At 43.2% G+C, this 26,311-nt stretch overlaps 1 protein-coding gene and 1 long non-coding RNA gene across 9 annotated transcripts in view; one reads left to right on the top strand and one right to left on the bottom strand.

Moving 5' to 3' along the window:
* The window catches only part of LOC6573442 (nephrin), a 74,770-nt gene extending 48,718 nt beyond the window's left edge, over window positions 1-26,052 (top strand). The window contains exons 8-19 of one of the 8 annotated variants that reach the window (XR_006356628.1): window positions 727-862; window positions 2,048-2,184; window positions 5,692-5,830; window positions 7,759-7,907; window positions 8,689-8,839; window positions 9,450-9,664; window positions 10,958-11,132; window positions 13,977-14,244; window positions 17,092-17,342; window positions 18,602-18,778; window positions 24,320-24,419; window positions 24,634-24,894. Coding sequence is in view for 5 of the 8 variants with exons in the window: in XM_015166929.3 (XP_015022415.1) it covers window positions 727-862; window positions 2,048-2,184; window positions 5,692-5,830; window positions 7,759-7,907; window positions 8,689-8,839; window positions 9,450-9,664; window positions 10,958-11,132; window positions 13,977-14,244; window positions 17,092-17,342; window positions 18,602-18,778; window positions 24,634-24,698 (1,863 nt within the window). In the remaining 3 variants the exon portion in view is untranslated. Of the gene's footprint in view, window positions 1-726; window positions 863-2,047; window positions 2,185-5,691; window positions 5,831-7,758; window positions 7,908-8,688; window positions 8,840-9,449; window positions 9,665-10,957; window positions 11,133-13,976; window positions 14,245-17,091; window positions 17,343-18,520; window positions 21,020-24,319; window positions 24,420-24,621 lie in introns of those variants that run through there. The other 7 variants (XR_006356627.1, XR_004364234.2, XM_015166929.3 and 4 more) reach the window with 7 other exon arrangements.
* LOC122756777 lies at window positions 24,007-24,644 on the bottom strand. The gene is made up of 2 exons (XR_006356629.1): window positions 24,554-24,644; window positions 24,007-24,339 (listed from the first exon to the last, which is right to left on the bottom strand). It is a non-coding gene; the product is annotated as an uncharacterized LOC122756777 (long non-coding RNA).
* Window positions 26,053-26,311: the final 259 nt, after the last annotated feature.

Raw genomic sequence — 26,311 nt, 5'->3', positions numbered from 1 at the left:
CGCCCTGCGCAAAGACAGCTCGGCTTTCGGCATCCATTAGTTATCCATGTGGCACACTCTGCCCGCCGCAGGGTATGCGAGTTATCGGTCAGCCTCTATGCCGTGCAGTTATGATATGGAATCATAATTGAGACTCTTTTCGGGCAGAGTTTCAGTTCATTTTGTGTGGTTTCTCTATATGCGATCTTCTCTTATTTTATTTGAAAGTGAATTTATCATATTTTGCTAGAGTATTTACTCTTCGTTATGCTTGCTTTCTTTTGCTGGCTTTGGCACTGCCGATGCCTTTTCCACTTTCTAATTATGCCCATGCTAATGGATGGAGACAGCAGCCAGAGCAGGAGCCTGTGTCAGAGTGGGTTGGGGCCAGTTGAAAGACAAACGTCGCCTGACATTAGGCAACTCGTGCATAACCAATTCGTTCGATAACCGAGCACAATATGTGCTCATGTGGGTGGGCGGTGCGGTGGGTGGGGCTGCATGGCAGTTTCAGGCGGCTGCCATTATCCTGCTGTGCCTTTGAGGTAACCCTACACGCAGCTCGGCACAAGCTGCTAAAAATGCGCCTCATTATTTGCCAAGCCTGTGCCGAAATGCAACTCGAGCCTCAGGCTTTCGGCCAACAAATTTGGTTGCCTGGCCAACTGAATTCAACACTGAAAAAAAAAAGATGAAAAAATGTAATAAAACCCATAGCTAAGCAATACTCGTTTAATTATTTCGCAGGATGCCAACATAACAACGAGCATTCTGACACTGAAGGTAACAGCGGAGAACGACAATGCGGAGCTGACGTGCCGTGCATCGAATCCCTGGTTCTCCGGCGGCGCCATCGAGGACAAGCGCATCATACGGGTGGCATGTGAGTATACTGATTACGGAGAGATTGCTTGGAGTTCCCTGCCGTCTCCCTTGACCATTGACCCCTTCGCATGAATTTCGAACTCTCCGACATGTATCTATTCTTTTCCTTGCCAGTGTGCGTGTGTGTGTGAGTGTGAGTTTGTGTGTGGTTGGGTGCCTAGCCTAAAGCACTTTCCGTCGCGGCAAGTCCAATTAGAAGCGTATTAGGGCCAGAGCAACGTAACTTGGTTAGAGCTCCAGAGTTCGCATCTCTGCAGACGCATCGAGCTGCTGCAGCTCCTTTTCAAACTAAGCCCAAGGCTGGCGGCATTCACCTGTTGTACCTGCTGCACGTTAAGCTGCTTATGGAGTGCAGTCAAAGGCGGCCCTAACGTCATTATGCCTGATCATCATCATCGTCATCATCATCATCGGCATCAGCATCAAGGCTGTCGTTGCCATTGGCGCTGTTCCTCCTCTCCTAGTTGCTGTTGCTGTTGGCCTTTGCGCAGCCTTCGACTTGGCTTGATTAAATTTTCACTGTTATGTTTCCGGTGCTCATTTTTCGCCTAGCCATCATAATATTTGCAACATCCGCTTCCGGCTTCCGCTTTAGATTACTCCTGCCCTGCAACAAAAGCAAATTAAATTACCTGCACTCAATGTGGCCTCGACAACCTCTCGGTGCGACATCAGACTTCATTTCGATTTAATTTCGTGCCGCATTTTTAATAATTCACCATAAATGCCAGCAATTTTTGCCGTCTTGCGCTCAGAGGCCATAGTTCCCTTCACCCCCACCGCACAAGGAGAGCCCCACGCACCACTGGCAAAGCAAAGCGCTAGCCCTGGCGCCAGTCTCGGCCGCGTATTAGATTTTTACAACCGTAACTAATAGTCCCATTTGGCTTATGGCCAGGCGGCCGTGCACCACACTGGACTGGCTGAAGGTGCTCGTCATTGGGCCATAGGCCCCGCTCGCTGCTCGGACAGCAGCTGACCATGCGGAGGAGCAGCAGGAGCTGATGCTGCTTGCCGCGTCAGCTTGGGCTAACTACATTACGCAATGCTGGTTACGCCCGGCCGGGTGGCTCACCTTATGAGCCATTTGCGTTTATTATTTGGACCTTTATCCGGCCATTTGCAGCGCTCATTCGATTTGACGCCCGCACTTACTTATCTGCCCTCTATTGCTTTGTTTCAGACCCGCCCACCGTCTCGGTGCACTTGGCCAACGAGGACCCCAGCCGCATGGTTACCCGAGCCGAGGGCCAGAACGTCACATTCAAATGTCGTGCAGATGCCAGGCCACCTGTCACCAGCTACTCCTGGTTCAAGAACGTAAGTACGCCACAGATTTTCATCAATTGCTTCAACTCCTACGCTTCCACACTCCCTCTCCAACTGGGCAGGACTCCGCCTGACCACTGACGCCTATTAGGCAGCAAACACTTTGGCAATTTTTATTATCAATTGCTGCTACAGTAGGCTCTTCCTTCCTTCCACTTGCGGCCTGTCGAAATTCCTGCGGCAACTTAAGCAGACACTTTGCGGTTTCATTTAATTTACCGAAATTGTTTCGAGAGCTGCGGGCAACTCCCATTCGCAAGATGCCAGGCGCCAAATATGTGGCCTATTCGGTTACCAAGTGGCCAACATCCGAGGCCTTAAACTGTTTTCAAGCTGTGCGTTCTTCTGTTAGATTACCTCAAGTCTCCCTCTTTCTCTCTCTGTGTGTGTGTGTGTGTAAATAATTGCTAATGATGGATTTTGATTGAAGTTGGCTTGAATTGAAAATTATTTAAGCATTAATCATGCGACAAATATGCCCAAGATTGGCCACACGAAGCACCCCATCTACGAGCTCTCTCAGCTCAGCTGGCATTCGTATATATTTAGCCATAAAAGCCACAAAGATTTACCGGCATTGTTCGGCCGTTCGGCTGTTCGGCCCGTTCAGTATTGTGTTGTTGTTGTTGTTATTACTAAATGGGCAAGGTTTTGACAACCTTTGACTGTTTTGTTCACATGGCACATCATCATTTTTCATGGCTCACACACACCGACACACACAATAGCATTAAATTATGTTTTCTTTTTCACTCACATTATTATACAATATTTTGTTTGGCTCTGTCGAGTGAGTGTTTCGGCTTGGCATTTAACAAATTATGTGGCCGAGCCCATTGTGGGGAAAAAAAAAGAAACTTTTTAATATTTAAGGCATTTCGTCTTTCGTCCTTCGGGCTTGCCTTTTTCCACAGCCATTTGCCGAAAACAAAAAGCCAAAATCGACAAAAATTATGAAAAACGATGCGCCCAATGTGAACAGAGAAAAACTTCCAAATAGCAGCAAAAAGCAAGCAAACTTTGTCACTTCTTCGCCTGTCAGTCCTTAGTCCCCTGTCCCCTGTCCCCCTGTGTTTGCTATCCGCAGTCGTCTCTAGATTTACTTTATCAGCAGTTTGCTTTTCTGCTGCCTTTCCAGAGAACCCGCAGCCTCAATGCCAGGTTAACTTTAAGATTTCGTCAGCCATTTTCTTATTTAAGTTGCGCTGTCAGAGCTTGTTGCACTTGGCCTTAATCTCATTGAAAATACATTGCAAAATACAATTCGGATTAGCATCAGCTCATCAGCTGAAAGTTACCTTGAGTACTAGAAATTGGCAGATATATTTTTAAGCTTTTGTTTCTATACCCTGAACCCATTGAAAATGGGAAATCAGGGTACAATGATTTTGTGAAAAAGTATGTAACGGGCAGAAGAAATTACGCAGACCCCATAAAGTATATATATTCTTGATCAGCACGACGAGCTGAGTCGATATAGCCCTGTCCGTCTGTCCGTCCGTCCGTATGAGTGCGTCGATCTCAGAAGTTATAAGAGCTAGAGAGCTGAAATTTGGCATGCATACTCGTGAGTTCCATACGCAGTACAAGTTTATCATATTTTTTCGATAACTCGTCTGATAACTTTTTTATCGAGAATAATTAATTAATTAATTTTTATTAAAATAAATGTTTTTTGTTATTTATTAGTTTTGCTTTTTTTTGGTTTATTTATTATTTATATTTTATTAATTATGATTTATTATTTTTTATTTATTATTTACTATTTATTATTTATTATTTTTTATTTACTATTTATTATTTATTATTTATTATTTATTATTTATTATTTATTATTTATTCGTTTAATAATATTAATATTCCAATATTCGAAATAAGCCACAAATATTATGCTTGATATATATAAATGGATAGTGGAAACTAATTCCCATTATAAAATGAAATTAATATTTGCAGTAAAATTAAAATGCATTTCGATGTTGTTTCAATTATAATTAAAATGTTAATTTTTCCATAACTCACAGCATCAGAAAATTTGATGTCGATTAATTTCCATATTTTCAAAATGAAGCATAAATGTAAGACACATTAATCCATGCTATATTAATATGCAGTCACATATCATATGTGAAATCACTGAGCATCAATATGAACTCATATATGTACAGGATATGCGTGAATATTGCAATGCACTTTGATGCCATTTCAATTATAATTGAAGTGTTAATTTTTGCATATTTTTGCACAGAGTTAACTGTGCATATTGATGCCAACCGAAATAATGGAAAAATGATTGCCAAATGTAAATTGTGCTGCTGGCAGCAGCCTCCTCGGCGGAGCAGCATTAATTGCGCGTTTAAATCGATTTTCACAGTATAATGCATTTCATCGCATTAGATAATGCCAATAGAGATGCTTGAATACCATTTAATTCGATTTCCAATCGTTATCGAAATATTATTGAGAGCACTTTGCGGTCGCTTAGACCGCGACATGCGCTGAATTTGTTAATGACATCAAATCGAATTTGGCTGTCATTGCGGTGTCTATGGTCTCTTCCGGATTCAATTGCATTTCCATTAGCTGCGATTCATACATTCACTTCAATATGCGACTGCTCGCAAGATTCGATATCGATTGGCAGCCAAACGATAATGTTTAATGCTAGACGAAGTTAGTTAAAGTACAAAGTAAAAACCAAGTAAGAAGGCTCTATTCGAGAGTGCTCGGCTACGAAATCCCCTGAACCCTTATAAGAATGGATATTTCAGTAATTATTCGCGTCTGTCTGCTAACACAAGAAACACACACACAGGCATGCAGGCTTAAACACGCATGGACTGCAGTGTGAGCTTACTATGGCAACCTAATTGTTTAATAACTTTTCTTGTCGATGGACTATCTTCATGAAACTTGTAGATCGTGATCATAACAATGTGTGCATTTGCTGAAACATCTCTCTTTAGTCTCCAGTATTTGAAATACGCCTTTTGCAAATATGTTGGTGAGGGGGTGGAGGTTAAATTTTGACAAAAATCGAAATTATATAAAGTACATACAAGTGTACATTTGAAGTTTGGAGACTGTAGCTCTAAAGCTGCAGGAGATATAATTAAATAGCTAGTTTTCAATAAGGTCTTTAATCGATAACAAAATATCGGGAGTAGTTATCGATTTTGTAGAGAACGTCTAAGATCACGCGTTCATACATCGGCTCGTCGCTCTGATCAAGAATATATATACTTTATGGGCTCTGCCACGCTGCCTTCTGCTTGTTGCATACTTTTAACAAAAACATTATACCCTGATTTCCCATTTGCAATGGGTTCAGGGTATAAAAATACATATACAAGCTAAGGCAAAATATATATGTAAGTATATTTTAATTTCTATTATTATTGCGTATTACGATCTCCTATTTTGTAAACTGCATTCAGAGATTTGCTGACGCTTTATTCCTAACCTCTATTATGTGTGTGTGTTTTTCTTCTGTTGCAGGGCATGCGTATGTCTGGCGAGAGCACGGAAATCATGCACCTGACGCACCTGGAGCGAGAGAGTGCAGGCGCTTACGCCTGTGGGGCCACGAATACGGAGGGCGAGACGCGCAGCTCCAGCCTCACGCTGAAAGTGCAGTGTAAGTAAGCAGCTTTGCTGCGGCCAGGCTTGATAAAAAAATAGGGGAACTGTGTGAGCATGGCAGCCACTGACACTGCCAACAATATGATGGAATAACATGTCGAACGGAAGCGGAAGTTGCAAAATAAAATCAACTTGCTGCAGCTCGTGGTCATAGCCACAACAACAAAAATTTCTATATATATTTGTAAGTTGGCAACTTGCGCAGCGGATGAGGAAATTGCTTAGAAATAATACATCGGCCCTCTGTGGTCGGCTATACGTGCGTACTTGTTTACAATTGTGGAATTGTTGCTGCCATCGGGCTAAATAACCGCCATTGATTTACACACAAAAGTTTCGGCCATAAATTTAACTCTCGCAACGGCTCGGGCAACTTTTTTCATAAACCTCACGCACTGCCTTTGGGGATTTGGCTCTGCTGCTGCCTGCAATTTTTTATCGCAAGATTAATGTGCAGTGCATATAAAAACGATTGAACTGTATAAATCAGTTGATCAATGTGGACCTTCGTGTATATCGAAATTCTGAAGTGTTGCCCCAAATGAAGCCAAATGGAGCAAGCGCTGTCATCCCACGCAAATTGAATTCATTTGGCGCACCTTTCACACGCTACAGCTCAGAGGTGTGCCAACAGATTGAGAATTTATCATAAATGGAATGGTCCTCTGTTTTGAGAAGAATATAAATGTAGTTCTATATTGTTGACATGGCAATAATTCAATCAACTTTAGTGGGACTTGAGTGAATTGAAAGACTCCAATTGGAATCCTCTCGCGAGGGATAAAGTCTCATTCTATGTGATTTCTCTTATTATTAAATGCGTGTAACGAAGAGTTGCTTGAATGGAACTTGTATATATGTATATATATGCATTATAAATCTTCTTTAGCCACACACACACGCACAAACATAATCCTCTTAGTTGACGGAAATCTACAAAGGAAACTGAGTCATTTTTCAGTGCTCGCAAGTCGGAAATACGCTTTTTATTATTAAGCTATACGACAGTTAAAGTAGTTTTTTTTATTTGGAATTATGAAAGTTTAACGCCTTCAGTTGCGGGCAACTTGAACTCAACTCACACACATTAGCAACAAGTACTTGTGCACACACACACACACACACACGTACACAGACGCAGACCCTGTTGCGAGACGTTTTAAACATATTTCGCTGAAATACAGGCAGCTTGTGATAACAGCAGCAAGTAATAAAGCCTCAAATACTTATCAGCCTTGCCGTGACTTACATACAAAGATGGCTTTCAGCGCACGCACACAATCACACACACACACACACACACACACACACATATGGCAGATGTGAATAGTGCACAGATGATGCGTCTTCATGCATGTAGAAATCCATGTTTGTATGGAGTACATATGTGTGGCAGACGGAGTTGCCTTGAGGGCTTGAGCGCTGCTTCCGCATATCTGTTCTCATTTTACATTGAAGTGAAAGTAAACTCGACAACATCTTCTCAATACCTGCTACACACACACACCCACACACACACACACACAGAGACACACACAGAGACTGAGATTTACTCGCTTTTAAACATAAAGAGGACAACAACAACGAGAGTCAGTACCCACGTTCATGAAACGGAAACATGTTAATTACTATGCTCAAGGCTATGTAGCTGGCACGACTTCCTCTTGGATTTAGTCTTCAGCTTAATGTTTTTTTTTTTTTTTTTTTTTATTTTACTTTTTATTATGTTTTATTTTTGTCTGTGTACTTTGGCGTCCGGATGGCCAAACTCCGGCAGGGCGGAGACTGTTTACTTTCACGGCTGCTCTCATATCCGAGGGAGCCCTAAGCAGCAGCATTATACAAGAAATGTTCTGCGGCTTAGCGACCTTTTCTGTGCGACACGATTTGATGAGATGATTTTGATTCTGTTTCCTTTTGCAGTCTCGCCGCGCTGTAAGCCGGGCTCGGAGCAGACGTCCATTGGCGCCATTAACATGCACTCCATACAGGTGAAGTGCGAAGTGGATGCCGATCCGCCAGAGTCGGTCAAATTCAGCTGGACCTACAACAATACGCGCAATGTGTCGCCGGTAAGTGCCATTAGGCCAACTCCCGAATTGCATGTCAAATAAATTGAAACTAGGGACTGTGATTGCGAGGCGCCCAGTGCGCATAGAGCTCGGCTAAGAACTATCGATTCGCCAGGTGGAGGGCTGAGCCAGCAGAAGGTGGGCAGCTATTAGCAAAACTTGTGTTAAATACTCGGTAGCTGGAGCTGAAAACTCGCACAGAGCACAAGGACCCGAATCCAAGCGGCAGACAGACAGAGCAACTTTGTACGTGACTGAATTAAAATTTAATCAAAATGTATAAATTGTGCAGTGGGAATGCTGAGGGCATAGGAGTAGGAGTGCTAGACTGCAGCAAGCATAGAGAGAGAAGGAGTGCGAGAGAGAGAGAGAGGGAGAGAAGGGGGAATAGATTGCGAGAAATTGAGCGAAAGACATGCATATGCGAAGCATTTGGGGACAGCTGTGCACAATAAATAAAGTAATTCATTTAGTTATCAAAAGTTATTTGAGAATCTGCACGGAAATCCAGTGAGCAGAGCCACAAGTTGAGTCCCGCCTGGACCGCACAGAACTCAGCTTGGCTCGATTCGACTTATCCAACTGCATTGCAATAAAAACCTATTTGCCTTGAAATATTTATGCCAACTCAACTGCTCGAATGCTCCACTGCTCCACTGCCTCGACTACCTCGACTGCCTGGACTACCTCGACTGCCTTGACTATTCGACTGCCTTGGCAGGCTTCAATGATTTTGCTTACGTTTGCAGTCAAGCTGTAATCCATGCTCTTGTGCTTTCAGGTGCTGAACTCCCGGATACAATCGAATGGACTGACCAGCACTGTGACGTATCTGCCGCAAACCGACTCCGAGCTAATAACACTGGCTTGCTGGGCCAGCAATGCGGTGGGCCGGCAGACGGTGCCATGTCTCGTTCACATTCTGCCAGCAAGTAAGTAAAGGAAATTGTTATCATCTCAGACCCACTACCACCCCAAACCCCAAACCCCACACCCCCCATCCCTCCACTCGCCCATAGTCGTCTGGCTGCCTGCCGACAGTGTGTGCAATTTAAACAAGACGCCGCCGGTGTTTGTATTGGTGTTGCTGTCAGACACTGGGCGTCCATGTGTGTGTGTGTGTGTGTGAGTGGATGTATTATGCACATCTAAGGATCTACTTACATAATTGGTTACCTGCTGTGCAGGTGTGTGTGTGTGTGTGTGTGTGTGTGTGTGTGTGTGTGTGTCTGGCAGCCAGACAGCGGTCAAAACTCATAGCAAATAATCATCAGAGCGCGCGGTCTGCCTCAATTTCCACTTACAGCTCTTATTAAGCTTGTACGTTATTAAGGCAAACTGTGGGCGTGTGGACGTATGGGCGTGTCCTGATGATGCCGTTATTTGCTCAAAATGGCGAAATGCAAATTTGTTGCCAATGCCAACCGTAATCTATCCTGCCATCGAGTTCATTATGAACAACGTCTATCATCAACTCTCACACTCTCTCTCCCTCTTGCTCTCTCACACTCTCTCTTTGCTCTCTCTCTCTCTCTTCTGCAGATGCACCAGAGGCGCCAAAGGCCTGCGAACTGCGCAACGATACCGTCCTCGAGGTGGTCTGTGTGGCCGGCAGCGACGGCGGACTCACCCAATACTTCATGCTGGAGGTGGTGGGCGGGGATTTGCTATACGCCAGCGAGTCGGCGACGGGCAAGGGCCAGTTCGGCGACACGAATGGCCAGGTCGACAATGAGCTGTCCACGCTCAACGATCAGGTGAGTCCCCAATTGAGTTGAAGCCAAATTTGCAACACGTGCCGGCGAGAGAGGCCGGACTGATTGAATTAAAATTATGTCATGGATGGGCTAGCGAGCAGGCGAGTTGATTCGCTCGAAATCCATATGGTCAATTAGTGTGCTCGTCCTTTCTGACTTTTCTGCTTGAATTATTAATGAATATGATTTTGAGTTGAGATGAGTTGAGTTGAGTCGAGGCGAGTGGAGCTGGCCGGGTTCGGTCCGGTCCGGTCCGGTTCGGTCGTACGGGTTGAGCCACTAGGCTCAAGCGTAAAAAGGACAACATAATTAATGCTATAGGTTGCCATCCGGGGTGAGCAGTTTAACCAACTGTGAGGACGCTGGATGACGAACGAGATGGAGGAGACGTCATCCATAAGCCAATGCGGCGAACACATGCTGAGTTATTAAATTATCTCTGTCACTCGTAAAAGAGAATATCATATGAAAATTTCATTTCATTTCGTTTGGCTGCTTTCAGCAACTTAAGTTAGCAGCCGGAGAGGTCCTGCAGAGGGGTAGTTGAGAGTCGGCAGAGGCGGGGCAGCAAGCAAACTGGGCAAGCTGACTTGCCATGCTGCTGAAGGGCTGGGCGAGTGAGTTTATTAGCAAAGTAGCCAAGCGCAAAGCAACGACAGGTCGAGGAGCTGAGGCAGAGCGAGACGAGCAACGGATGATGCGCAGGACATGGACCAGGACGTCTGACCAAGCGACGTTGGACGTTTGCAGCTTAAAAGTTTCACGCTAGATAAAAACGGTATACAGCAGGCGAAGCAGCAGCTTGTGTACTCAGTGGTGCGGTGGTGCGGTGGCTCGGTATGGGTATGCATAAGTGCCGCAAGGACAACATAAATTACTTACGCTTACTTGAGTGGGAATTTGTGCGTAACCAACGAAGCTCACTCGATTGTGTCCCATTACGGCAAACGGATATTCAGTTTAAAATTTCAGACAGCGCTCTGGTCAGAACAATGTGGCTCTGCTGCCCCCATACAAGTCTCGCAATCTGAGCACATTTTTAGGCATGAATAATTATTTATCTGGTGTGTGTGTGTGTGTGTGGGTGTGTGTGGCCCAAAACTTGGCAACAAACAAGCATCGCATAGCATACTCTGGCTCAGCCCAGGCATATGGCCAGCATATTATAATGCGACATATGTATGCGTATCTAACATAAACATATCCATATATTTATGTTTATATTTATATCTACATATATGTACATGTATGTATTTACATTGTTTTTTTTTTGGCTCATTCACTTTGTTTCAGGCTACATCTGCACCCATCTTCCGCATGCAGGAGAACAGTCCACAATTTCGTTTGAATAATTTAGAGCCGGGACGTGAATATCAATTTTTAGTTTACGCCGTCAACGCAAAAGGACGTAGCGAGCCGCCGGTGGTGATTGAACGTGTGCGAGTCGCCGCCCAACTGGGACCATATGGTGAGTAACCAAGACGACTCCAAACACAAAGACAAACCCCACATAAAGTATGCCAAAATATTTACCAATTGCCTTTGCCAGTTGCGGGCCATTCTTTTTTTTTTTTTTTTTTTTTGGCAATGGCAATAAAGTTTGTCGAGTTGGGTTGATGGTAGTTTGTAGTTGATAGCTACCAGCAATCGACGTGGCTGTCTAATTCAACGCTTCAGTGCATTTTCAAATCAACGCAAGTTCAACAAAATCATCTTCAATCAGGCGCCGCGAAAACTGTGCACAGGCACTGGCAAAAGCACAAGCAGAAACAAAAAAGGACCTTATGTCCTGGCTGCCTGCGAGGCGATGGGGCGGTGGGGCTGTGGAGCTGCCTTGTAGGCTTGCTGTTGAAGACGCCCTTTTCTAATCCACTGACTGAGTTATGCAGCGATGCGTAAAGCATTTCAGCATTTTCCATCAATGCGGCTAGCGAGCTACGCATATTACGTATACGCAGGGGCGTGCCGCTACAGCCTCTTAATTTTTCCCATTCTTAACGACATAACGACAACTCTGTGCGCCTCTATGTGTGTGGTCACATGTGTGTGTGCGTGCAAGTGTGTGTGTGTGTGTGTGTGAGTGTGTATGTCATTGGCAGTGCCCTTGTTTATTTCATACCATCGAGCGAGAGGGCGAAGCGAAATTGCTTCAATTTTCCTTTTGCTTAACGGGAAGCCGTAGACACTTTGCTTTTATTGTTCGCCTCTCGCAGGCATTCGCATTCGCATTCACATTCGCACTCGCACTCATTCATTGCGTACATGCACGTAGGCAGCAACGAGTACAACGTTGTCATTATTTTCATGTTGATTTTTATTTTTATCTGCATTTCCATTACCATTTTCATTTTCGTTTTCGTTTGCACGGCCACACTTTTCTTTTTCTTCTTCTTTTTTTTGCCATTTCCATTTCGAGCTGGCCATAAATCACATATAATATTGACCGATTTAATGCGACTAATTGTGCCTCATACGCAAATGTTCAATTCAATGTGCGCTGCCTGCCAGCCAAGCCAAGCCAAGTTCCCCTGCCTCACACTTCGGCGTCTCTGATGTCGTCCAAAACAATAAATGCGATTACCACGGGGCTACGCCTGCAAGCAGATCCCTTGAAAGCCTGATAGGAGTAATTTATGCGAAATTTTAACAGTGTGCCAGCCAAGGTCTGCCCACGCAGCTTCTATTATTCACACACTGCCTGCAAATTGTGCTTCCGCATGCGTATGTGTATGCGAGTGTGTGTGTGTGTGTGTTTGTGAGTTACTTGCCAATAGATAGGCCGAAGACAGACAGCGCCGCCCTAGAGTCACAATATTCACGTGTGAATAACGGCAAAGCCGTCGACGCCTGACGCTGATTTTTGCTGCTGTTGATTTAAATCAGTTTATGCCGAAATGAAACACGAACACATGGGGCTGAAATATTCGTATATTTCTTTTTATTTTTTATTTTATTTAATGAAAACCCGAGAAGGCTGCACAGCAAATAAATTGCTAAATCTGCCAAGAGAAAACAAATCTTTTACCCCGGAGCCAGATGAAAGCAGACCTAAGCAACTGGCGAAAGAGAGAATAAATCAAAATATGCAAACGCACTAGATACCCATTGAAAAAGATTAGAATATACAATATGTTTTTCTTTTTTTTTTTTTTTTTTCTAAGGTTAAATTACAAATTATTCTCTTAAGCATAGCATAGCTCAAGCTGAAATGTTTATAGAGTCTATAAACGAGCGACCTGTGCTTACATTCTCTGCATTTGCAGAGTACAAGAAAAAGCTTGAAATTGGCCAAGAATATTGTTAAGAGAAGCGTTGGCAAAGGCCAACAACATCAATGGCAGCCACACAACAACCGAAATTCAATTGAGCCGCAGGTGTAGGCAATTTCCACCTAAATGCTCGCCTTAAAAGCCAGACGAGAGCCACTGGAGCCGCCACAGCCACCAGAGCCACCGAAGCCAGCAGCAGGCCAACCACTTGGCAGTGCTTCAATTCGAAGCCCGCAAATGGAGCGGAAATGTTGCATAGCAGATAGAGGTGAAGGCGGCGGCTCTTACTCCAGCTGGGGGGGCATCTGGCCACCTGGGCACCTGGGCAGGTGGGCAGGCAGACAAGACGAATGAATCGCATAAATCTTGCCTGGGGATCATCTTACAAAGAGTTGGCTCCTGCAATTTCCGTCTCTAAAAATCTAATAAACATAAACAATGCCCCGTCGCATGTTGCTAATAATTGGCAAAGCTTTTGCAATCTGGAGCAATCAACGTCATGATTTCGTTGCCCTTGGCAGCGGAGAGCAATTAAAGCTCCATCGAGTAGCTACTCGACCCTCACACAGGGCCAGGTCAATTGGGCTAATTTCAATTTTCAACACAATTTGCTATGGCAACGTGAACGAAAGCGAAATCGAAAGCGAAAGCAAAAGCAAAAGCGATAGCGGAACGACTTAATGCAAAGAAAACAAAAACATCCCCAATAAGAAATACAAATATAGGAAAGTAGAAACAGTTAAAGCAATCAGTTTAGCAAAAGGCACACACACACACACACACACACGCGATGCCAAAATAAAACAAAACAAACAAATAAATAGCAATGAAACGAGAAAATAAAAGAAAGCGAAAATGAAAATGGGGAGCTGTGCCAAAGACTGCTCCATGGTCTCGCTCCCACAGCATCATACTAATTTCGAGCAAATAACAAATCATTGTTCACCCCGGCCCAGCGGATGCCTGGGCCTGGGTTGGCCCAGCAAAAACTATTTGATGTCTAACCTGCGTCCACTTTATGCTGTGTTTTATCTCACTTGCAGATGAATCTATACTCTCGGAGGATCCGACGCCCGCGGAAACCACGCATCATGTGGGCGGCAGCGGCAGCAGCGGCGGCGGCCCAAGCGGCGTCGGCGCCGGCGCCAGCATCGGCAACGGCCCAGAGAAGGAGTCGACGCTGCTCATACTAGCCGCAGTCGTGGCGATAGGCGCCGTCATTGTGACGTCAATTATCGTGGCCGGCATTGTAGTTGTCTGCCGGCATCGGCCGCGGCCACCTGAGCCGCAGGAGGTGCGCAAGAGCATGCGGTAAGTTAACCACGAATACCCTGTAAAAAGCCGAACTATAAAGGGGGAATGGCTCAGACGAAGAGTGCATCAAATAATAAATGAGGTTCAAGTATTGTTATGGAAGTCAGCATACCCTGTAGCTAAGAAGAGCAAGCACAGGATACCTCATAGTCGAGCCAGTCTGTGTTTTGGGGTGAGCCCAGAGATAAACTGATAATACAGTTATCAAGTAGGTTCAACTATTGTTATGGAAGTCAGCATACCCTGTAGCTAAAAAGAGCAAGGTCTGTCGTGAGAGAGAATAGGATATTTCATAGTCAAGTCCTCTTGTGTTTTGGGAAGAGCCTAGAGAGAAACTAATAATACAATTCAATTATTGTTATTCAAGTCAGCATACCCTGTAGCTAAAGCGACAAAGGTTTGTTTGTATCTCGAGAAAGAATAGGATATCTCTCTCGCGAAAGAACAGGATATCTCCGAGTCGATTACTTTTTGATCAATTATTGTTATTCAAGCCCTACCCTGTACCTAAATAAGGCAAATCTTGTTTGTATAGGAAAATGAATAAGAGGAAAAGGCTTGCTTATATCTCGAGAGCGAACAGGCTATCTCACGGTCGACTTCTTAGCTACTGCATGAGCTGAGCGCATGGAAAAACTAATAATAAAATTGTTTGTTCTGCTGTTGCGGCTATGTGTGCGAAAATAATTACAGCATTATTTATGTGGCGCACGTGGGCTGCAGCAGAAGTAGGTGCTGAAATGGGAGTATGCGCTGCATAAATAATTGCAACATATTTCACTGGCCCCCTTTGCTGATTACACACAATTAAGAATCACGTCAATTGCAAGAGACGAGTGCATATTAAGCTGCACAGCTGCCACGGGTTCAAGTCTTGAGTCTTTAAACTCGGTCCGGGCCAACGGCCATGGGCACAATTGGCAGGGGCTTCGCATCAGGCTCATTAAACATTTCGCACGGCAATGGCTGAATCGATTAGCCCGCAGCCATAGACCCGAAGCCATTCGTCGGGCCGGGCTAAACAAAGAGCACGCAGCTGCCCACTAAATTATGCTTAGACTGTAATTAAATTAATTAAACCTGCACCTGACTACGGACCACAAAAGACCAAGAGAAAAGAATCGAATTGAACGACACTAGCCCACACCAGTTTCTCTGTGTCTGTGTGTGTGTGCGTCGGTGTCCTGTCCGGAAGAGGAAGCCGCCAGCCCTGACACTGTCGCACCATCAACTAAGTTTCATTTAAGATAAGAAATCAGCGTTAACTTTGAAAGGGTCGCACGGCAGAGAGAAGATAATTAAGCAGCTGCTTAACCTGCCTGCCCTCGGTCTCTCTCTCTCTCTCTCTCACAAACTCTGTCAACTGTCAGCTGCGGCCCAGGTCTGTGAGACTGTGTCTCTTCTAATGAAAGACAAACTCTCATTGCCACTCAAACTGGGTGGGTGAGTGGGTGTGCCACGCCTAAGCCGAGCACCCGTTCAGTTAGCCGAGAATACTTTTTGGCCTCATCCGGCTATTGGCCATCGTGCCATATTTGTACTGTCACTTAATCGTATCAGGTGCCTGATTATTGAGCGAGCACCACCGTAAGACGTGCCACCCGAGTCTTGGGTACAGGCAATAGAATCAAAGCAGAGTCGAGAGAGATTATTAATTATGAAACTTTCAAAAACTTGATTGGCCTCTCTCTCTTTCACTCTCTCTCTCTCTCTCCCTCTTTCTGTCTCTCTCTCTCTCTATGTGTCTCTGCCTCTCTCTCTCTTTGCTTTATCACATAAAAGCGCACCGCATGCGGGTCATTTAATACACGCTTTACATACTCAAATAGTGAGTCGGAATAATAGAATATAATAGCAGACTCTCATTTCCTTTATATCAGAGTGACTACTGTACATGAATAGATCAAATGGTTTACAGCTTCAATGACATATAGACATAGCTCGCAAATAACTGCGGACCGGTGCTCGATATCTGCAAAAAATAATTTTTACTGAGATTTCGAGCAAAAGCTCAGAGAGCAACCAATTGAGTCTTTTCATTCTCGTTCCTTCCAGTTCGTTCTTGAACTGGATGAAGCAAAAAGAGCGAGAGCGACAGAATCTGATTCTTCTATTTGTTACGCGAGCAAAGCGTATAGAATCAAGCAAGTAACAGTAATTTGCAAGCTATGCGTGCAGGTGTATTGACCCTTCGACCCTTTCACTAGGTGCAGGTGTATTAACCCTTGACCCCCCAAACATAGCTCTCATGTGCGCTACAGCATAAATTTTAGCGATTTGTCTCTTGTGTCAAGTCATAGTGCAAATATTTAGACACATCGCCGCATACTCACACTCTCACACTCAGACGCACACTCTCACACCCGCGCGTCTGCAGCTTGATGGTGTGCGCATCCAGTTTCAACTGATAAGCGGTCGTCGGATTTAATTATCACATGCGCCAAGCGTGGTGCAAAATGAGTTAGGGCTAATCAAGGAGAAAACCAGATTGAAATTGGGTCCAGCAAATTGCGCGTAATCAGCCAATGCGATATTGCGTATACGCCACGTGCAACGTGAAAATATGACACGGCTGGAAAAGTAACAGCATTTGATCCCATGTGACCTGCCCCTAGGTAGTTGTTGTTGTTGTTTTTGTTGTTGTTTTTGTTGACCTGTCGCTTAGGTTGAGCTGCTTCGGTTTGAAACAAACTTGTCGCAGTGCACCGAAAACAAGTGGACGACGCGTCGTCCTGGGAGCTATTCGAAAGTTGTTGTCGGGCATAGCTCTCTGGGCAAATGTGTTTGTAAAAAGTGTATTAATAGATTTCTGCAACTTGTTTTTCTTTTCTCTTTTCCCCACAGGCCGGCGCGCAACGATGTGCCCTCCATGTACATTGAGGAGGACGAGCTGAACGAGCTGGAGGAGGGCGGCGGTCGGGCAGCAGAGATACGCGCCCGCATCACACCTGCCAGCTCGCACCTGTGCCACGGTGCTGGAGCCATGAGCGCCCCCAGTGGCGGCAGCGGCGTCGGCGGCGGAATCGTGGGCGTCGGCGGGCCACACCACTACATCTCCGAGAGCTTCATCCAGTACGCGCAGCCCAGTCTAAACGGTACTATTCCAAAATCTATACTCAACAAACTGTAGCCAGTAGCCATAGCAGTAATCTAGTAATCTAGTCCGACTCCTTCTACAATTATGATTTAATCTATGTATCTCGTAATTAGCGCTCTTTTGCATCCACTTGGTTTGCTCTTTACCTCTTGAGTTCTGTTTGGAATCGCACTCCGTAAATTAGTTCTATGCATAGCTTTAATTGATTGATTGCTGCAATTGAATTAAACTGTTTCGAACTCTGAATACTGAATACTGTAAATACTTTTTAGATATTCATGCACTCGCATTGCCAATGCGAATACGTATTAATATGTAATTTTATCGAGTAACACTATGACCTATGTTTATGTTTATTAGCCAAATATCAGCAATGGATGAGAAATCGAATTAATAAAATGCCAATGCGACTGATGATTCGGTTCATCAATGAGTCCATCTATCACGCGATACGATTTTATTTTCCCATATTTTACCAAATTAATTTCAAATAGCTTCAAGTGCATGTGAGTTTAGATTTAATTAGTTGTTAATTGACTGAAATGGACGCCGCGTTTGTGTATGTTATTTGTGGTTAATATTGCGCACTTATTCCACTTCCATATTGCACACACACACACACACACACACATGCACTCACCAATTCATTCATATGCAGTTCAATTATAATATGTTGCAAATCATTTATAATATATATTTTGAAAATGATCTAATTGGGCATTTTTCGATTCGCTAAGTAGCTTATAATATAATATATCTTTTAATTAGTGCACATCGCAGCCATTTAACGTTCTCATTTGAAGTGAATCATTTAACATGTTTAACTCTGTAGAGCAGCACTTGCAGTATGTACTTGCATTGTAGCTGGTGTGGGGCCCCGACTGTATTTAGAAATAGCTCTCTTCAAATTTTCGCTCTGCAGAGAAGTGCATTCAAACTAACTCTACCCCCTTTTGCTCTCACTTTCACTCTCCCTCTGTCTCTCTCTCTCTCTCTCTCTCTCCTTTACTATGTACCTCTCCTGTTGGCTGTTTTTAGCTCATCACCAAATAACATAGTTGAGTTTTAGAGTTGAGGGTTTAAATACCTTGAGTAATACTTAAAGCAATGTAGTGCACACAGATTCTTTCGTAAAATTGCAATTTTCACCAACCTTTTACTATTGTACTGCTACAGCCCCCAACAACCCCCACTTCCCCGTTAACTGTGTCACCACTAACGATGCATTCAAACACTGTTACCGCTAACCCATCCTAGGCGACGTGCTGCTACCTTTGCTTGTTACTGCCAGCCAGCCGACTAGCCGCTACCACCGAGCCGTTGCCCCGCTCACCCACTCGGCCACAATGTCGGACGTGGTCGTGGCCATGCCCCAACCGACTGCCGCAAAGCTATGTGCAACGGCTGCCGATGCAGCCGCCTGGCCGCCTGAATGTATGCAAACTGAATTTAATACAACAAAATCTGTGCACAAAACCTGAAAGGCAAGAACCATTGCAGAGAAACAAAAACGATTTTACAACACACAGACACCGACACACACACACACACTTAATAACTGCAACAGGAGCAACAGATTGAGCTTTAGCTGGGTCTTAGTCATGCGGTGCTCCACTCTGCACCATCTGCACACGACGATTCATCAAGACTTAAGTCGAGCAAAAGTCTTCTCAAATACACTTTTGAGTATCAGAATTCAAATGAAAGCACAAAAACTACTTGATTTCACAATCTTTTTGTCACACTTCACACTCAATTCCACTACAACTTCACTTTTGCATACTCTATTCACTGTAGAGAAAGGGGGATTCGAATCATATGAATAAAATTCATAAACAGCTCAGCATAGATTGAATTATTACATCACTCAAAATTAAATCATTCAGAGCACTTGAAACGACTTATTTTGCAATCGAATTTTAATTCGCACTCATTACAGGGTATTTGGCAGTCGTGTTGCAGCTCTTGTGGTGTCATGTTTTCAATTCGTCTGTGTCTTTTGTGGATGACTCTGTCCCTGACATTTTCTCTTTATTGTGTAAATTGTGCTACAAAGCCACAAATTTCTTTTAATTGAGGGAATTTTGGCAATGGGTGTTGGTATTCCTGCTGCCCAGAAGGAGTCGTAATTGCTGCAGCAGTTACGACTCAGAAATGAAGAGTCTTTTAGCCCTTTACTCTGGTTAAACGTGATTGCAGTTCAATGCTCCTGCTCAACGGTAACCAGGCTCTATAATAGATACTTTACCAGCAGTTAAGGCTTGGGCAAAGGCAATAGGCAAAATGCAAGAGAAGAGCTCGCCCAGAATGGCTTTCGAGAGTCAAGTCATCTCATAGCTGGTCGGAGGCCAATGCAAATGACAACAACAGGAATAAAGGAATCAGCCACACAACAAGTGACAGGACAATGGCGCACTTGCGTCTTAAATATTGTTTCTAAAAAGGGCAAACGCAGCAGGCAACTGCAGGACTAACTGTAGAGCCGATTAGCTCTTCTTTGAGTAGATTTCGCTCGCCAAGGACAATGCTGGCAGCATGCCAGTAATCGAATATCGAAATGTTTGGCATTATTGTGCTCACAGCTAATAAGGGCTTAAATGTACATATCATATTAATACAGATTCAGTTTCTAAAAATGCTTTACAAAATATTCAAGAGCTACACTCAAGTCCTAGGAGTTGATGCGAGAGAAAGCTGAGAGCTTCATTTATATATATTTATATTTTATATATTCTTTTTATGTAACAAGATGTAAGATTTTGTTAAAACTGGAATACGAAGCGACTGTTTCCTATTTTTGCCATTTTTTTAGTGCTCCTTTCCACTGTGCCTGTGCTTTATCGACGCAGCTATGTAGTCGCTGTGTATTGGTAGCTCTGTGAGTGCGTGTGTGCGTCGACAAAGCCCTTTGGACATGTTGCAGCAATACGAGCACACTCACACACACAGACAGAGATACATAGACAACTTGCAAAGTTATATGCAAATACTTGCTCATATCTAGTGCTCGTATATTGCACGCTCGGAGAGTGCAGCAGAATTTGTTGCTCGTTCTGTATATTTTGCGAGCTCTAGTATACTTTGTTTTTACTTTTGAATTGCATAAATTTCAATTATGTATTGCAAAAGCACTAAATTAAAAGGCACAAATGCGCGTGTATGCACACACACACACACACACGCACACACACACACACGCATACACATAACATGGCAGTATGTCAACACGGCAAATGCAAATATTATTTAATGGGCAGATGTGACGTATACGTGATATTATTTTTAATTTAATCCGGCCGCCCTTTGGCGCTGTTCTCCTGGCTCGTGCAAAACTCACAAATTAGCTACATTTGATTTTGTCAACGATTTAATTTGCTGCTTTTTCAGCTTTCTCTTTATTATGTTCGCTTTTCATGAATTTTGATGGTTCGCAGGCCCGACAACTTTTAATTTATAGGCGCCCCAGGCAGCCAGCTGCGACATGCCACGCGGCCTCTCACATTTGACTGTCAAGCGTAGCGCCCGTAACGCTGCTGCAAGCGTATTTGTACAGCCCGTCACCCTCGCCCCCGCGTCGCACTCTGACGCAGACATAAAACAAGTTGACTTGTTCCTGCTTACAAGACACTAACAAGTGCCAAAGTCAGGCTGAAGTGTGCAAAACCTGGGCAAAAACAAAAAAAAACAAGTAAGAAGGCTCCAGTCGAGACTGCTCGACTGGGAGATACCCTGAACCCTCCAAGCTGATATTCTAATCATTCTGCACTTCTTCTATGCACACATACATACACATGCACTTATAAGCACGCGCTCTGCTAACTGCGCAGTAAGCAGCGGCTGCGCTTGGGCTGCACTGTAGTGTGGGCAATATTATGAGAATTTATTAGTTGAATAATTTCTCTTGTAGTAAGAGTATCTTTATGAGACTTTCAGAATGTGTTCATATAGTTGAAATGTGTGTACATTCCAAAGCACAAGGGGGCGAAGGGGACGTGGTATCCAAAATCTGTAAATTGCAAAATCTTTGTGTCTATTAACTCTATATACAACGCAAATTTGAAGTCTCCTGGCTGAAAAGTGTTTAAATTAGGCTGAAAAAACAATGTCGATTTTTCGATTATTCTCGATAAAAAAGTTATCGGATGAGTTATCGAAAAAATAAAGCAAACTCGTACTGCCTATGGTATACACGAGTATGCATGCCAAATTTCAGCTCTCTAGCTCTTATAACTTCTGAGATCCTTTTGCTCATACGGACGGACGGACGGACGGACGGACGGACGGACGGACAGACGGACAGGGCTATATCGACTCAGCTCGTCGTCCTGATCAAGAATATATATACTTTATGGGGTCTGCGATGATTCCTTCTGCCTGTTACATACTTTTCACAAAACCATTATACCCTGATTTCCCATTTTCAATGGGTTCAGGGTATAAAAATGCAAAAAAATACTGAAACTGTTTAAAGTTGGGTCATGTTAAAAATACCCTAAAGCTAAAAAAAAAAAAAATACTGCGTATGACGCAATTAAAAACTCAAAGCATTTTTAATTCCGCTTTCAATGGCTTTAGATTGGCAGTTTGTGGGCACATGAAAAAGGTTGACATAAAATGAAAGAGACGACAGCAAAGAGATGATATCAAACATATGTAAAAAATAAGACAAAAAGAATATCTGATTGGATGAAAGTGATCTTACTCACCGATATATTCATTTGGGATTTTTGGTTATATTTCTGTTGAAATGTTGCCTCTAAACTTAAGGCTATTGATATTAACTTCTCGGTGATCTTTTTACCAGTGCTGCCCTCTCTTACCTGTTACCTGTAATTCCAAGAGGCTTTTCGTTATACGAGCTTTTAGCCTGCCTTTACGTGTCAGCCCGCTCGCATTTCTGCCAAACTTCTTCTATGCACTTATGTACTCCGAGGGCGCATAGTGCATGACTGAGACTCAGACTCAAAGATAGCACTTAGAGCGCACTAATTCAAGTGAAAGAAGTGAGCTACTCTTATCTGTGCGTGTGTGTGTGTGTGTGTGTGGTACACAGCCCCCATGGCTGTCAGCATTCAGCGACTGCTGCTGTTGTCATTAGCCAACATTTTTAATTGCATACGGTCCCGCTAGGTGGCGCCCACGTCGCAAATTGAATGAAAGGTGGGCCAGCTGAGATGCTGCTGCCTCTGCTGGTGCTGCTGCGGAGACTGTTGCTGCTGCTGCTGCTGCTGCTGTTGCCTCTGCTGCCTCTGCTGCTACTCCTGCTGCTTGTGTGAGTTAAGCGTGTGTTTTTTTCATTTACAGCGAACTTCGAGCTCAGGCAAATACGTTTGACTTTTTCAGCTGACATACACAGCTGTATCAGTGTGTACGTGTGTGTGTGTGTGTGTTGATGGGGTATAGTGTATATAGTATATGTATTTATATACATACTTACACTTAAGTGTTTGTTTTTGCGTATGTTTTTATTTTTTCTTTTTTTTTTTTTTTTGCACATTTGTTTCGTTTCATGCTGCAACATTCATTTTGCTCGACTTTTTGTCTTACGCTCGTTGTTGTTGTTGTTGTTGTAGCTTCTGTCGCTGTGTGGACCTTTGTTTTGTTTGTCATGAGTCGCTCCGCCAACTGGGTAGCATTTGTGTAGCTGTCCTTGAGCCTTTGCTTTCTGCGCCAGCTGCCACACACACACACACACACACACACACACGCATACACACAAAGTCAGACTGATAGACAGAGGGAGCAAGATTGAGAGGCATATTTGAGTATATATATATACATGTGTGTGTGTGTGTGGGGGCTGGCTTGTTTTTGAGTTCTTGTACACTTCACTGGCACTCGTCTAATTAGACAATGTTGAGTCTGGGCCCGCAGTGGCAGCCAGCGAAATGGATGCTTGCTCAAGACGACTAAGAGTCATCATTTGTCGCTGCTCGCTTTAAGGCGCCTTAAAGCATGCTGTAAAAAGCAGCGATGGCTGCTTTGGATGCCTTGGGCGTTTGGGCATCAACTTTGATGTCTGTGGGCCAGCCACACGAACTGCCACACAATTTGCTTTGGCAACATTGTTGATGCGGCCTACGCTGGCACACGCACACACACACACTCGCACGCACACCCACACAGGGTTACTCTGCGCCGCCACTTCAATGTCAACGCTCATTCATTTGTCGCCGCACTTCCGCTCCGCTTGCTCTATTTGCCTTTGAGACCCAGGGCTGGCAACATTTTTGCAACTTTTGACATTTTTAATGCTGCCAGGCATGGCGTGAAAGTAAACGTGAAAGGCCACAGACACGCACACACACCAACACACACACACACGCATACACATACACATATATACAAAGTGTGACGCCATTTGAGTGCTGCTTTAGTTTGTGCGTCTTTATGACTCAAAGACGCCGCACAAATGTGACATAAAAGGCGATAATAATAAAATATAACACAGGGCGCTGTGACACTGCGAGCCTCAAATAACAAACTGCAAAATCGTAAACAACGTTGTCGGCAGTCAGCGCTAGATGGCGCTTCAGTTTCACTTGACCCAAACTCAAACTCAAACTCAAACTCGAACTCAAACTAACTTAATGTGCAGGCGGCATGGGCGGGCAGCACAATAAAATGAAATCGGACATAAATGTGCGATAAAAATTAAGAAATTGTTGAATTATTTTATATTTACGAGCCAGCTGGTCTCAGTGCCGATGTTTGGGGGAATATTAATATTTATATGCCGCTGCTCCTGCTGCTCCTGCCGCTGATGCTAGTCCTGCTGTTGTCGTTGTTGTTGCTGTTGTTGTCGTTGTTGTTATTGTTTTTGTTTTGCTTTTTTGCTTGGTTGTTGCTCTTATCGGCGCACAGTTGGTCACGCTTTTGATATTTGCTAATAGTTACGATATCTTTGTTCTTTTTATATATTTTTCATTTGCTGCCAAAACAATTTGCAACTGTTAAATGATGTCATTTTGCAAGTGCTGTAAATTTCAGCCAAACTGAAAATAAAACCAAGCAATAATAATAATAATAATTTTAATAATAATACAAGAGACAATGAAACAAGCTAAACTAATCGGTAAACACAATTTGTACTTTTGTTTCTCTTTTCACTCGCAACCATTTGACTCTCTCTCTCTCTCTCTCTCTCTCTCTCTCTCTCACTCACACTAACACTTGCGCATTATTCATTTATAATTTTATCACACTCACACATACACGCACACACCCATTCGCCATTGCCATTGCTGTTGATTTTGTTTTATGCCAACCAACCAAAGTGTATATTGCAGACCCAGATCTGATATTGCCGCGAGGCGAATTGGAATTTACGACTCTGGATCCCACGCTGAAGTAATTGTAAAATGTAATAATACCTAACCGCAGCGCATACTACATAGCCACGCCCATAGCCCCAAACGCCCAGTCCGTCTCATGCTGCACCGCGCGAAGATAAACGAGACGTCGCGACGTCGTACATTAGCCAAAATATTATTGATGGCCATCTCATTTTACCTAGCTGTAAATTTTTAGCCTAAATTTAAATATATTAATGTCAAAGGTAAAAGCACACGCATGCTTAATTATAAATCTATATTTACATGTGTGTGTCTGTCTATCATACACATGGGATAAGCCCTTCATTTTGTATAAGTGTCGGACAAAATGCAAAAGCAAAAATCAAACACAAATAAAAACCAAAATAAAAAGAAATAAGAATTAAAAAAAAAAAAAAAACAGAAAACAAAAGGAAACCAAATCGGCTTTGCCACTCTATAAATACATTGCAATGTTGTAACTGAAATCAAAACTTGAATATTGTAAATATTATTAAATACTCAAACACATACACACACACACACACTCACATTTTTATACAAAGATAAATACTAGAATAGCGAGCGAGTTCAGTAGGTGGCAACAACTGTACATAGATAAGGAGAATCATGAATCAAATCGCATTTAACTGTTAAATTCTAAATGTAATTGTAATAAATAAATCAGTTATTAAACTAGTTTTAAGGCCAGGCCGAGTCGCTTGGGCCAACTGTGTGTCTGTGTGTAATTCAAGTATTCAAATTGTAATTAAACTCGAAGGAGGAGCAGAACGAGAAGCAGACGAGAGCCAAACGCTAAATCAAATCTCATCAAAATTAAGTAAGCAGCTAGCAATGTAACTAAGTAAAGTACTCAACGTATGCTAAGGTCGAAACGAAATGTTTATAGGGAAATATTCGAGTAGCCGATCTCGAGAGCCCAGAGTTGCTCACATTTGCAAACACTTTGAATTTATTAGCCACTCATGGACGTTATGCACTCGTGTTTCGAGAGCCAGAACATGAATTTATAGCAACAGAATCAATATCAGAATTGTTAAACGTCAGTCAGTTAGCCCGGCAGCAGAGCAGGGAAATTCTTTCAAACTCGATTCCTGAGAGGCCTCAATGGGAATGTCAAACCGGCTGAATTTATTGTACAGTGGCACGAGCTTTCTATAAATAGGGGCTGCTGTTAACTATATAACTATGTATATAAATATATATATATGAATGTATTTATGTACATTCATGAATATTCTATTACCATAACAAAGGCCGAAAATAAAGTGAGCGAAAACTTCGAGTGCATAATGAATAAATGTTAAATAAATTACAGACTTACAAGCCAACGCAGCCACAAATTTAACTCAAATAATAACAGCAACAGCAACATCAACAACAACAACAACAACAACAGCAACAATACGAGCAACAGGAGCAAAATTTAGCAACAACTACCGTTGGCAGATAAATAGCAACGGCTACAATAATACAAATTAATTCATTGTATGTAAATGTTATAAATAACCAAAGTAATCGACTAAAAATACATAAAATTTAAATACAGCAGAATTCATGCGAACAGACAGACATACATACATATATCTATGTGTTTGAATGTGGATGTGAATGTGAATATCAAATATGCAAA

The sequence above is a fragment of the Drosophila mojavensis genome, unplaced genomic scaffold (assembly GCF_018153725.1).
Source record: "Drosophila mojavensis isolate 15081-1352.22 unplaced genomic scaffold, ASM1815372v1 contig_16, whole genome shotgun sequence".
Taxonomy (NCBI): Eukaryota; Metazoa; Arthropoda; class Insecta; order Diptera; family Drosophilidae; genus Drosophila; species Drosophila mojavensis.
The sequence above is the reverse complement of the archived record's forward strand: the minus strand, read 5'-3'. Positions and strand labels throughout refer to the sequence as shown.